This window comes from Arachis duranensis, chromosome 3 (assembly GCF_000817695.3).
Source record: "Arachis duranensis cultivar V14167 chromosome 3, aradu.V14167.gnm2.J7QH, whole genome shotgun sequence".
Classification (NCBI taxonomy): Eukaryota; Viridiplantae; Streptophyta; class Magnoliopsida; order Fabales; family Fabaceae; genus Arachis; species Arachis duranensis.
Window position 1 is genome coordinate 54,274,312 of NC_029774.3, and position 12,063 is coordinate 54,286,374.

General features: G+C 36.9%; 1 protein-coding gene across 1 annotated transcript in view; it reads right to left on the bottom strand.

Moving 5' to 3' along the window:
* The window catches only part of LOC107479428 (phosphoinositide phosphatase SAC3), a 12,953-nt gene extending 997 nt beyond the window's left edge, over positions 1-11,956 (bottom strand). Inside the window, exons 1-16 of the mRNA XM_016099563.3 lie at positions 11,847-11,956; positions 11,163-11,675; positions 10,259-10,463; positions 10,008-10,173; positions 9,514-9,736; positions 9,213-9,289; positions 7,733-7,920; positions 7,529-7,626; positions 7,223-7,356; positions 6,989-7,117; positions 6,464-6,839; positions 5,515-5,636; positions 2,318-2,419; positions 1,253-1,444; positions 747-917; positions 430-526 (exon numbers count right to left, since the gene is read on the bottom strand). Of these exons, the coding sequence (XP_015955049.1) occupies positions 430-526; positions 747-917; positions 1,253-1,444; positions 2,318-2,419; positions 5,515-5,636; positions 6,464-6,839; positions 6,989-7,117; positions 7,223-7,356; positions 7,529-7,626; positions 7,733-7,920; positions 9,213-9,289; positions 9,514-9,736; positions 10,008-10,173; positions 10,259-10,463; positions 11,163-11,282 (2,400 nt within the window). The 5' untranslated portion in view covers positions 11,283-11,675; positions 11,847-11,956. The remainder of the gene's footprint in view (positions 1-429; positions 527-746; positions 918-1,252; positions 1,445-2,317; positions 2,420-5,514; positions 5,637-6,463; positions 6,840-6,988; positions 7,118-7,222; positions 7,357-7,528; positions 7,627-7,732; positions 7,921-9,212; positions 9,290-9,513; positions 9,737-10,007; positions 10,174-10,258; positions 10,464-11,162; positions 11,676-11,846) is intronic.
* Between the last annotated feature and the right edge of the window lie 107 nt (positions 11,957-12,063).

Here is a 12,063-nt window from a genome sequence, read left to right on the forward strand (position 1 = left end):
ATTAAACAAATAACTTTAAACTCATGCTGCAAAAGCATCCCATACTACCCTCCCTAACAATACACCGCCCCTGGAGAGCCGGAATCCACGGCGGCTTCACTCTATCGACACTAACCCAACGGTAGCCCACTTTGCTACCGGCTATCAGTATTCGGTGTTCACCTTAATCCAACCTATAGGTAGCCCTTTCCATGGTGCCAACAACCACGCTCCGATACCATTATTAAGTATCTAAGGAAAGTGAGAAACCACACCTTAAAAGTTAGCTGATAAGGGGAAGAACTACTCCCCTTATATACAACATCAAGCATTCCATATTACCCGATGTGAGATTTTGAGCACCCCATAATACCCAAGTCCCTAACAAAATCAACAGCCATGCATCCAGTAAATCTTTAGTTAATAACACGCTGCAATTATGGGTGGTACCTTGTTCCTGTAGCCTGACTCACTAGTGGAAGCAGTTGCATCTCCACCAGTAATTCCATTACCAACACTTTTTGAAGACAGCCTGGGAATTGACGACCTGCATATCATGAACAGGCCTTTAATATGTATATATTTTCGGAGATATTCAGGAATCAGTAATGCATTACCCTAGAATGGAAGAAAGTAAAGTCACGTTGAATATCATCATAAATGTGTTGTTATAAGCACACATGCATCCATACACTGTTATCACACTTTATATTTTTAGTTTTTAAATTAGATTATGTATTTTCTCATCCCATACTCTGTTTTGTTACCTCTTATGCTCCTCTTCACATGAATTTATTGAAGATAGCCAATTCAAGTCAACAAAGTTGGAGCTGCTGAATGATTCTGGATGCTCAGAATAGAAAATTTGATCACTTTCAAAGCAACAGTCTCTTTGCATCTCTCCAAAAAGGTGTCTCCGAGACACTGGAGGAGTGTACCTATTTAGATCAAGTCAAAGAATTGCAAAATCGTTAACATGTGGATATGTCATCATGCAAGCAGGAATCATGAGTTTCCAACTTGTAAGATCATGGTATGAGTAGTCGACACAACTTAAGACAATAAATTACCCACTGGTCGGTTCAAGTTTAAACACACAACAAACGACAAGGGAAAAGAGAAGGAAAGAGATGTGTCAACTAATATAACTTTCTACCATAATCCATGAAGCGTAAGTCCAGAATAATTTTCTCACATTTATATGCAGGGTGCTGCATTTTCTGTCCTATATAAGCGGATTATAGTTACGTTGACATTAATGGATAGTACAGACCTTGAAAAAGACATGTCACTCTCACAAGTTGATATTTCAGGTGATGAATCACAAAAACCCCTGCTTCCATCTTCTGATTGGTCTAGAAAATCTAGCTTAGTTAACCTTCCATGCTTGAGATCCAGGGTCGATATAGGTGTAGAACTATCACGAAGAATGTTTCCATCTGAGAAACATCGTTTGACAATTGACCTAAACCATGTTTCTTAGTTAGCACATTCACAGCATTAAAAGGAACTTCCAATGTACATAATACAAGTGATACTGCTAATCTGTTGCAAATAGTAATTAATGTTAACATAATACAAGTGAATCAACTAAATTATATAGAAAGAACATTATTTATAGTCCACAACCACCTTAAATTATTGATATGAATAGATAAAACACTTATTATTATTGATTGATATAGCTATGATAAGTGGAATAAGTTTAGCCACAAGAAAAATTCCAGCTGCCATCATAGTAAGGTAGGGATTAGCAGCACGTTGCAAGGCCTGAAGACTTAAAACAACTCAAATAGAAGACTGGAAAAGCCCTCCATCTAAACACACATGGAATTTAAAAGCTATCACCACACTAGGTTTGGAATCTTTGACGAATTCTAGCATTTCCTAGATAATTATTATACCACAACTAAAATGCATCAGATTCCGATAACACCAAAATTTTATTTCTTTTTTGTTTTGGACATTTTATCCACTCACCTACTCAAAACCCAAGAGGACACCAGTTACCTAGTATGTCAATTTCACCCGGAATTTTAGGATTCATAGGGTCTGCCACATTTGTGGCTCTAAGTTCAAAGGGTTTTCCCTTGATTTTAACCAACCCAGCAGGCTTTGTAACTAATCACTATTCTCCATCTTTTCTCTCCCAATATCTAAAGTGCACCTTGTGCCTATTTACTATACATCACATTGTATTTTAGACTCTTTTGTTTAAGTTTCCTTGTCCATTTCTACACTTCATGGAGAAGTCCCAAGCAAACTCCCATGCCCTTCCCTCAATCAAGTACCACTAAAAATGAGTTAAAAAGAAAAAGCCAAAATCAATTTCAAATACCTTGCATCATCATCTCCATGTCTCCCTACATCATAATGTTGATCTGAATCCAACTCCCACAAAGCAGGCCTACCCTGTTGTGGCTGAAAATGCCCCAGAAATCTGTGCCAAGGAAATCAAATCGTTATCAAATGATTATTGGAACAGAAACATCACCAATTAATAACAGGCACTTCTTGGAAGAGAGAATGACTAGTAAAATTAAGACATTAAAATTTTATACAAAGAGAAACAAAAACATTTAAATTTGGTAAAAGATGGAAATCCTAGACCAAGTGATGAAAAGAGAATTTTGCAGGTTCAAAAGGTAGTTTAGAATTGTATAAGATAAAGAACAATTATATTTGATAAAATCAGAGTCTGAGACAGTGATTTCACTAATGATTTTCTTGTAATTATAGGATTGACTTATTGAAGGGGAGTCTCAGAGCAATGATTTAGTTGTTATCATGTGACCTCAAGATCATGGACTCAAGTCATAAAATCAGATGCTGATACTTGCATCAGGTTAGGTCGCCTACATCACACCTTTTGGGTGTGGCCTGCTTTACACTGGGCTGCCCTTTATCGGACTGAATTATTGCTGAATTTTTTATGCAAAATGGACGAGGACTTCAGGTTTTACATACTGTTAATAAGGAGAAGATAGGAGGAAGAACTCGTCGTATTTTCATTTCATCCAAAGAGAAGTATATATATAGATATCTATCAACTACTATCATGAATTCTAAGCTACTAATTACCAACTACATGCTGACTTTCAACACTCCCCCTCAAGCTTGAGTATATAGATCATATATACCAAGCTTGTTACATAACTTAATCTAGGACTTCTTAAAGCCTTAGTTAAGATATATGCCAATTGATCATTTGAACAAAGAAAGCTTGTGGTGAGATCTCTAGATAGGATTTTTTGTCAAGTAAAATGACAGTCGACCTCATTGTTGTTATTCCTCTCATGAAAGGGTGGAGTAGAGGAAATATGCAAAGCTGGTTGATTGTCCCGTATAAGAGTCAAAGATTCTATTTTTCCAAATTGAAGTTCTTCAAGAAGTTGCTTCTGTCACATAAGTAAACATAAAGTTGATGTCATAAACGATATTCTGCTTCAGCACTAGATCATGCAACCACAATTTGTTTCTTACTTTTCCAAGAGATAAGATTGCCATCTGTAAACACACAATAGCCGGAGGTTGAATATTTATCTATTCAACATCCTGCCCAGCTAGTGCTCCTTTGACATATTTTAGGGTACGGATCACGCATCCCAATCACTTTGGGCTACATTTGTTTACAGGGACGGGACACTGAGACAGGGACACTGAGACACAAAATTGTGTTTGACAGATGAGACATGGACGGAGAAATTGTGTCCAAAAGTACTGAATTAGTATATTTTGTATCCATCTTGACAGGAAGGACACATAGACACTAACAAGAGACACAACTTATTTTTCATTTTTTCTTTCATTATTGTTGTTAATTTTTCATAATTATATTTTTTATTATTATATTTTTCTTCTCAAATTTTTTGAATGAAAAAATTGAGAATAAATTAAATTTTCATAATTTGTTCTAGTTTATCACCAAACAGAATACAAAAACACTAAATTTTGTATCTCTGTCTTTTGTGTGTTATTCTCAGTATCTTATCTTGTTCTGCTCTCAGAAACAAACGCAGCCTTTGATATGGTGAATTCAAGAACTGACTAACCACCATTACTGCAAAGGAAACATCAAGACGAGTGTGGGTGAGATAATTTAGTTTCGAGTTAACCACCAAAAGCGCCCCTTTATTTTCTGGTTGCTGACAAAAATGCCCCTGAATTTTCCTAACAACAAAAGTACCTTCAAAGAATTTAAGAACGTTCCAAAGTTCCCAAACGTAAAAAAGGGGTTTCTCGTTAGTAGAAAAGACAGATGTGGCAAATGGAACTGCTATGTGGCAAATGGAATTGAGGTTAATAAAAGCTATTAAAACACCTCCAAACCCACAATCTCCATCACTGAAATGCCCAACACCTTCGAAACCCACCATAATCAAAACCCAACCACCAACGCAAACAAAAACCTTCAACCATTGTCACAGCATCAGAACCTGCAGCACCAGCCACCAGTCTACAAGAACAACTTCAAATATGCTATCCATAAGCTCACGGGCTCATCAGCCCATGAATGAATCTCCATACCTCACCGCATTCACCAGCCAAGGCCCTCGAGCTCCCGTCTCCAAAGGATCCGCCCCTCCGCTTCTCAGCTTGCTAATTCCCTGCACTCTATGCTTGCCTTCGTGCTACCTCACCCCCATCAGATGCCACCTCCACAGCCCGCAACCACTCATCTTGCCATGGTGGAATAGCTTCAATTCATCGCAACCTCAACCCCAATCTCAAGTCAGTCTCAGCCTCAGATTCTATCGAAGCAAGAATCTCAGCCATCACCACCACAGATTCCGTTGACACACCAGGCGATGGTTACCTCGCAAGTGCTGACACCGCCGCAGCCGACAGTTACATCACAGGAACAACTTCCGTCGGAGAAAGAACTCATTGCATTTTCATTTCGTCCATAGAGAGGTATATATATAGATATCTATCAACTACTATCATAAATGCTAAATTACAAACTATCAACTACATTCGTAAATACTAAGCTACTAACTACCAACTACATACTGACTTTCAACACGTGATAATTAAGTACCTATAAAGCTCAAATGCAAACTTTATCACATAGTATTAGACCAGTTTTGTTGTATGGTAATGTTAGGTGGTAAAGAGTCAATAAGAACATAAATTTACTGTGGAAAAGACGGGGATGGTTTGGTGGATAAGTGGCCACAATAGAAGGGATAGGATAAGGAATGAAGAAATGAGAAAGAAAGTTGAAGCTGCAACAATTATTGAGAAGATGATTAAATCTCTCCTTAGGTGGTATAGCCATCATGCGTAACAGTTTTTTCTAGTATCAAAGGAAAAAAGTAGTTATTTTCATTTGGTTGTCTAGTATTCTAGAAGCAATGGTATCCTTCTTTCATCTAATAAATGTTCAATTATTATTCACAAAAACGGAGGGGGAGAGAGGGAGGGGGGAGACCCTAGATGACAGGACATGCTATAAATCTGGTCACAGGGGAAAAGGAAAGAGACACACAAATCAACAAAAATAGGGGGGTAAAGCATGACTGCAAAACATACATGTTAATTGCATTTTGTTTCTCAGCATCCATGTAGGCATTGCTGTAATACCGTTGAAGAGTCCTAAAAAACTCCTGTGACTGTGTTGCAGCTCTCCACTGACCCCTCCTCTCAGAAAATATCTACATGCAAGTAACAACAAAAGTTAGAGAGTCCATCTTAAGATTAAAAAGCTAAGGTCTTATGTCAATATGCAAAATCAACGGAAATTTTTCAACATGAAAATTCATGACCATTCCACTACTACTATGCAGATTTAACAGAAGGAAGGGCAGTCAGGTGCAAAACATCCGCCGTTATTCAGGATTCTAGGAAAGCCTCACTCGAAGGGTGTATGCAGGAAGTCTAACTTGATCCAAATCAGGACTTGACTTCACAACTTGAACCCATGACCTTGAGATTACACAAAAACAATGCCACTATTGCTCCAAGGCGGACACTATGCAGATTTTAGGAAGTGGAAAACAACAGCCAATAGATATAAAAAGCTCAGAGATTGACTAACACCAGCCTACAAGTGGTTTATTCCCATTCTCCTGAAAGCAAAATCATTCTACTAATGGTGATCGGATTTTGGTAGAAATTAGTATAGTAGTAATGGATGCGGAAATGTTCAGAAAAAGGTTGTAGATATATATAGGTAGTACAGGAGATAATCCATTCTCAAAGTCACAGTACTAATAAGATAGCTTGGAAAACTGTTACAGAGAATCCAACAGAGATATCACAGTATACAGTCACAAACCATCATGAACCACTACATCATTTTCACTGAGACACTGGATGAGATAAAGAGCTCCCCTTTCTTTTATATGTCATTCATCTTTTCTCGTGTTGAATTTTCATTATCCAATGTTTTATCATTACAAAGTTTAAACCCAGTGACAAAGCTAGTGGATGTTAAAAGCCAGTTCAAACTGAAACAACAACTAAGACCACGACAAATCACCTTGTTGTGTGCAGCAGAACCACCATATTGACGTGCAAGTGTGTCACCCATCTGCTCATAAAATCCCATCAAACCATCGCCTAGAGGATCATCAGGATCAATTTTTGGGTCATCAATAACTCCCAGAACATGAAGCTGGTGACTAAGAGCAGTTAACCCATATGCATATTGCGCCACATTCGTGCGATCTAAGCAGTCTATGCAATTGGTCCTGAGCACCCCTCTTTGGAACATGGGAAGCTTGATAGACTGCTTTCCATTAGTAATATTGTTCTCACCACCAGGTTTCCTCTCAAGATTAAGAACATCCTCAATGTCAACATTCACATGCCTTGCAGGTTGAAAGCTTCCTTTATCAACATTGCAATATGCAAAACTTAACATTGGCAAACAAAATATATCAGCAGATGAATTAACGTGTTTTACATCCTTAATATTTTCAAAATAATAATAATAATACTTTGTCTTGAGTATAAATTTAACATAGAAATGGTGAAACTGACTGATTGAAAATGAGAAACTTACTCAGTAGATAGCCATTTCACACTGTCTTCTGGTCTAAAGTTAGGGGTTGCTTGGCAATGGAAAATTCCTGTTAGTGACAAGGCATGTGCTGCCACTTTTCCCAGAAGCCGCAAGACATTTGTAGATTTTCTGGAAATAGAAAAGGGGGAAGCAAACATTTCATCAGCTTAAATTAATGAGAGCATACTTCCAGTTAAATTATTAAGGAGGATATAGTTATTAGAAGACACCAACCTCTGAAAATGTCTGTGCAGATCCCAATGAAGGAACCTAAGCTTGTTCTCCTCAGATAAATCTTTGTTTATGAAATTAATTGCATTAGCAAACTCTGAACGGAGTATTGACTCGCGAGGCTTCCTCTCACGTGACTGTTGGTAAAATACAACGCAACATCAATCGCTTGAAGAGTCTTACAAAGAATGAAACAAACCAAAATCCTTCAGTTGGAAAAGTTACAATAAAATTGTATACTGGAAACTGAGGAGGTTGGATAATATTTCTACCAAATTAGGGAAAATATGTGGCATTTCAGAAGATCACCTTTATTAAATTCAAAATAATTATGGGGTTCCCATATCTTTTGACAAGATTCTCAAAGTGAAGTTTAGTTGCTTGGTAATTTTCATCCTTCTTTGACACTGGAGACAAGCAATCCCAAAAGCAAAATGCTTGGTCACTCGTGCATAAAATTAGGTAACATAAGCGTTGCATGTTTTACAATATCCAGGAAATGGGAAGACATACATATAATATCTGGTTTAAGATTCAGACGCGAAGTCTCCTGTGACCAGAAAAGAGGGATTGAACCCCTGTTCTGGACAACGGAGCTTATTTGGACAGGGAGACCTTCAGGAACAGCTTCAAACACAATTTGTTCTGTCTCAACATCATTAGCTACTCTGCCCTTCTCATTTACACCCCGTCTCAGATACCTACATATGATATAATAACCAAATAAAAGAAGCTGCAAAACATACATATGGTGGAATATGCATTCATGAGTAGCATTTAGTGGAATAAAAACTAAATTAAAAATTAAGCCGGGGAAAATAGTAAAAGAATTAATTTTAGTAGTAACATTTTTAGTTAGATTAATCAAAGACAAATCAAGAATGAATAATTTGTCAACTGCCTGTTTCTCTCTGCTCTGCTGCAGCACTTCATTTCACAAATTTACATATCTTAGATCTGTTTCACCTACTACAGACCAAAGAACAATCAACACTGGTGCCAGACCAACCTGCAACTGGAGGTTCAGTTCAACATCCTCATTCATCCGTGAAGCAACACACCCCTCATGCAAGTGACATAATGTCTCTCTCAATCTAGCCACATTCATTAAACACCTCTTTGCCAATTAGATTCCAGCGACATCTAATCAATCATCATCATCATCATCACTCCACCATGGTTGCTCAGTCATCAATCCCTCTTTGATCTGTATTGCCAGAATTGCAGAAAATCGAGATTCCTGCATTCTGGCACAATTCCAGGAATTAAGCAATTCATTTCTAGTGACAAAATGAAAATCCATGGTAACTGTATCGATCAGGAGAAGACTTGCATCAATTCAAGATTAATGTGATTCCAACAAACATGTATGCGATTTTTCCTTCAGCGTTTTCATTTTATGCTAAAAAGCCAGAGCTGGAATAGAATCTTATGTTTAGTCAACTAATCGCAACTCCTTTCCAATAATATTCAAATGGAAAATGAGATGCTTTAGCCCTCCATCAGAATATGAAGAATAAATTCTTTTCTCTACCTCCCCTGAACCTTCTTATTAGTGGACATCAGCACAATCTTTTCCATTTTTTCACATTTTACCAAATATATTACCAGTTCCTCATATTATGTTGGCATTAATTTATTTAATTTTTCCAAACTAAATCAGATTAATAGAAAATGCATCCAGAAATCCAAGCCAAGGATTCCATCATTCCATGTGCCATCAACATAAAATTGTACACAAACGTTGAAATCCAAGATATGGAAAATTTTCAGGAGAACAAAACATGCTCACATATCAGCATAAAATAGTAATAATCACAGAATTACTTAACAGACTAGCCAAGTTCATATACAAACAAGGACAAATTATACATTGAGATTGATGTACAAGTATAACCAACTGAACACAATCAAAATGGCAAATGACATTCATTCAAATGCAAATAGAATTTATTTACTGTTTTGGAGAAGAAAAAACAAAAAAATTACATACCTAGTGCCAGCGTAATGACGAGACCTCCTTGCAACTAGTGTAAGTATGAACTGCCGACCAGATATTGCAAGTGTGTCCTAATAGTGAGCCATCATATAGATATTTAATATTTAGCCATGGAATGTCAAAAAACATAAGAGCCTATTTTTTGTGAATTACAAACTTATCAAAAACACACAAAAAAAAAACTTAACTGTTTTTGCAAGGGAAAAATATATAGAAATTTGAAACTATGAAATTTAACGAGAGAGGCTGATAACATTATTCACTTAGAATAGCATCATAAGCCATTTATAATCACCTGTTTAAAAAATCCATACACAAGCGCAACTGTCCAAAGAGTATTCTGAAGGCTATTCCTAATTCCTTGAGTCAAAAATTCATTCCAGACAAACATTGTCTCATAAAGGACATGGCCTGTCTCATTTTCGCACAAATTCCTTTGAAGACTGCGCATTATGTGGTATGAGTAGCTGAAATAGAAATCCTTTGTAAGGTCGACCATGCTTAGGAGCTTCTTGTATCTGAAAAAGTAATAAGAAAAAATGCATATAATTAAACAAAACATTAAAACATTTATATATGATAACTTCAAAAAACATGAATACAAGCAAATTAGTAAGAGGGAAAGAAACTGAAAGATCGTTAGGAATGCAAAAAGAAAAAAAAAATTGAAGCAATTGTCTATTATAAATTATCAAATGAAACAGGAGAAATATGCAAGCATTCAGTGTGAACTATATGATTTAAAAATGAAAGAATTAAAATCTACTTAACATGAAAGAATGTAAATACCTGTTTTCACTTTTAGTATTAGTCATGTTAGACTGAACTGAAGAACTTCTCAGTGGAATCATCTCACTCTTCGAAACAGCATATACTGTATGGCCACAGATTGCACCAATTTGCCTTCTTTTTGTGATAAGAAGCATGTAGTAAGGCCCCAAAAATTTTATGAAGCCTGAATGCAGAATAACATATAAAGATAAGGACTGATCATTTATCAATATTCAACGGCACACGACAACATCATTGGTCATACATACCAACAATTCCATAACAAGTTGTCACAAATTTCAGTCCACCCGTGGACTTATTCCCCTCATGAATACGCCTCAGCAGATCAGATATTTCACTTTCCGTATATGTGGTAGAATCTTCACGCACATTTAGCTCAGAAGGATCTAAACGGCCAATCTTTAGCACTCTCCAATAAGTATTGCTTTTATCCGTTCCTATCATGTAAAAGTTCTGTGGAATAAAACATAAAGATAAATGCACAGGATAAGAATTTAGTAGGTAGAATAAATGCATAATAATTTCTATAAAAAAGTGTCTCATCAATGATCAAACCATTGAAAGAATTCACAAAGCCGACAACTACTATCTACTTTGCCAAACTATTTCTCTTACCAAACAGTGAACATATAAACGTTTAAATCCATTCTGCTATCAACCATTGGATGAGTAGCCAGTTTCCTTTTCAATCCATAAACGTTTAAAAATAACATTTTTAAAATTAATAAGAACCACTAGTGAGCTGATGAATGGTGCATAGGAAACTTTTTAATATGCATAAGATCCCTCAAACACACTTCTTACTTTCGACCTGTATTGGAGATAATCATGACCAATAATCCCAAGTAGAAGCCTAAAAGAAGAAAACAAAGAAAATCAAATTTTTTTCCTTTTCCTTTTCTTTTCTAGAATACAGAACGAGCCATTAATGAGACCAAGAAAGAAGCACGCAATTTTAAGTTTTACCTGTTAAAATTTAACTTGAAAAGATAAATAAGCAGTTTCACATGAAATGATCAATAATGACAAAATAAAGAAGATCTCGGTGGAACCCAAGTGGAGAACAAGCTATAATAATAGAAAGAAATTCTAATAGAAATCATCAAAGAAGTGCAAACAACAGCGAGCAACAAGAATAACAGAAGTGCATACCGAAAGAGTCTCATAGAGCCTAAACTTCTGGATACAAGTATGTTCAGGAGGAAGAGAACGCAGTTCGTCAGAGGCAGGAGAAGTTGAGTGATACGAAGCCTCATTCTCCGACGACGCCATGGCTTTCTCCTTCGCACCAATCACTCAGATCCCCCGAGCCTCTGGCTCAGGGAAGCCATCAAAATCGCATGAGAAATAACGACCCACCAAAATTGAAAGTTCCCCCTCTGCACCAATCAATCCAGCACCTAACATCATTCACAACCAAAATAACTTCTACTACGACGAACGAAATCGCTGTCAACACAATCACATAGCTCCATGCTCGCGAAAACGCTAGGTTGCTTTAAATAGAGCATTCTTCTCCCGCGAAATAACCGATCCGAATTACCGAACTTCCTTCGCCATTGCTCGCTCTTCAACCATAACCGCCTTTTCGTCACTTCCGCCGTCTCCGAAACCGTGCGCGGCTGCCGGATCTTTTCGCTTCCATCTGATCCCCGCCAAATTCACCTGGATCCAAAGAAAATCGGAAGCTTTTTATAGTAAGGAATGAAGATACATAGGGAGAATCAGCACCTGAACAATTAAGAGATCGAGAAGAGAGAAATAAGAGTTGAGGAAGATGAAGAACAGTTAAGAGATTTGGTTATAGGGAGGTTCCAGAAGGGAAAAGGTGCTAACTGCTAAACACGGGAACGGGAAGGAGAAGACCTCCATTTAATCATTTTGATGACCAAAGGGTCCTCAGATTCAGGCATTTATCATTTTAATTTTTGAGATCCAAAATTCACTGTACGAGGAGGAGTCAATATAATCTGCAAATAGTATTATCTTCTCTGATTATTCCAAATGATATCGTTTTTGTCTTTTTTTTTAATGGTTAAAATAGAAAAAGCTT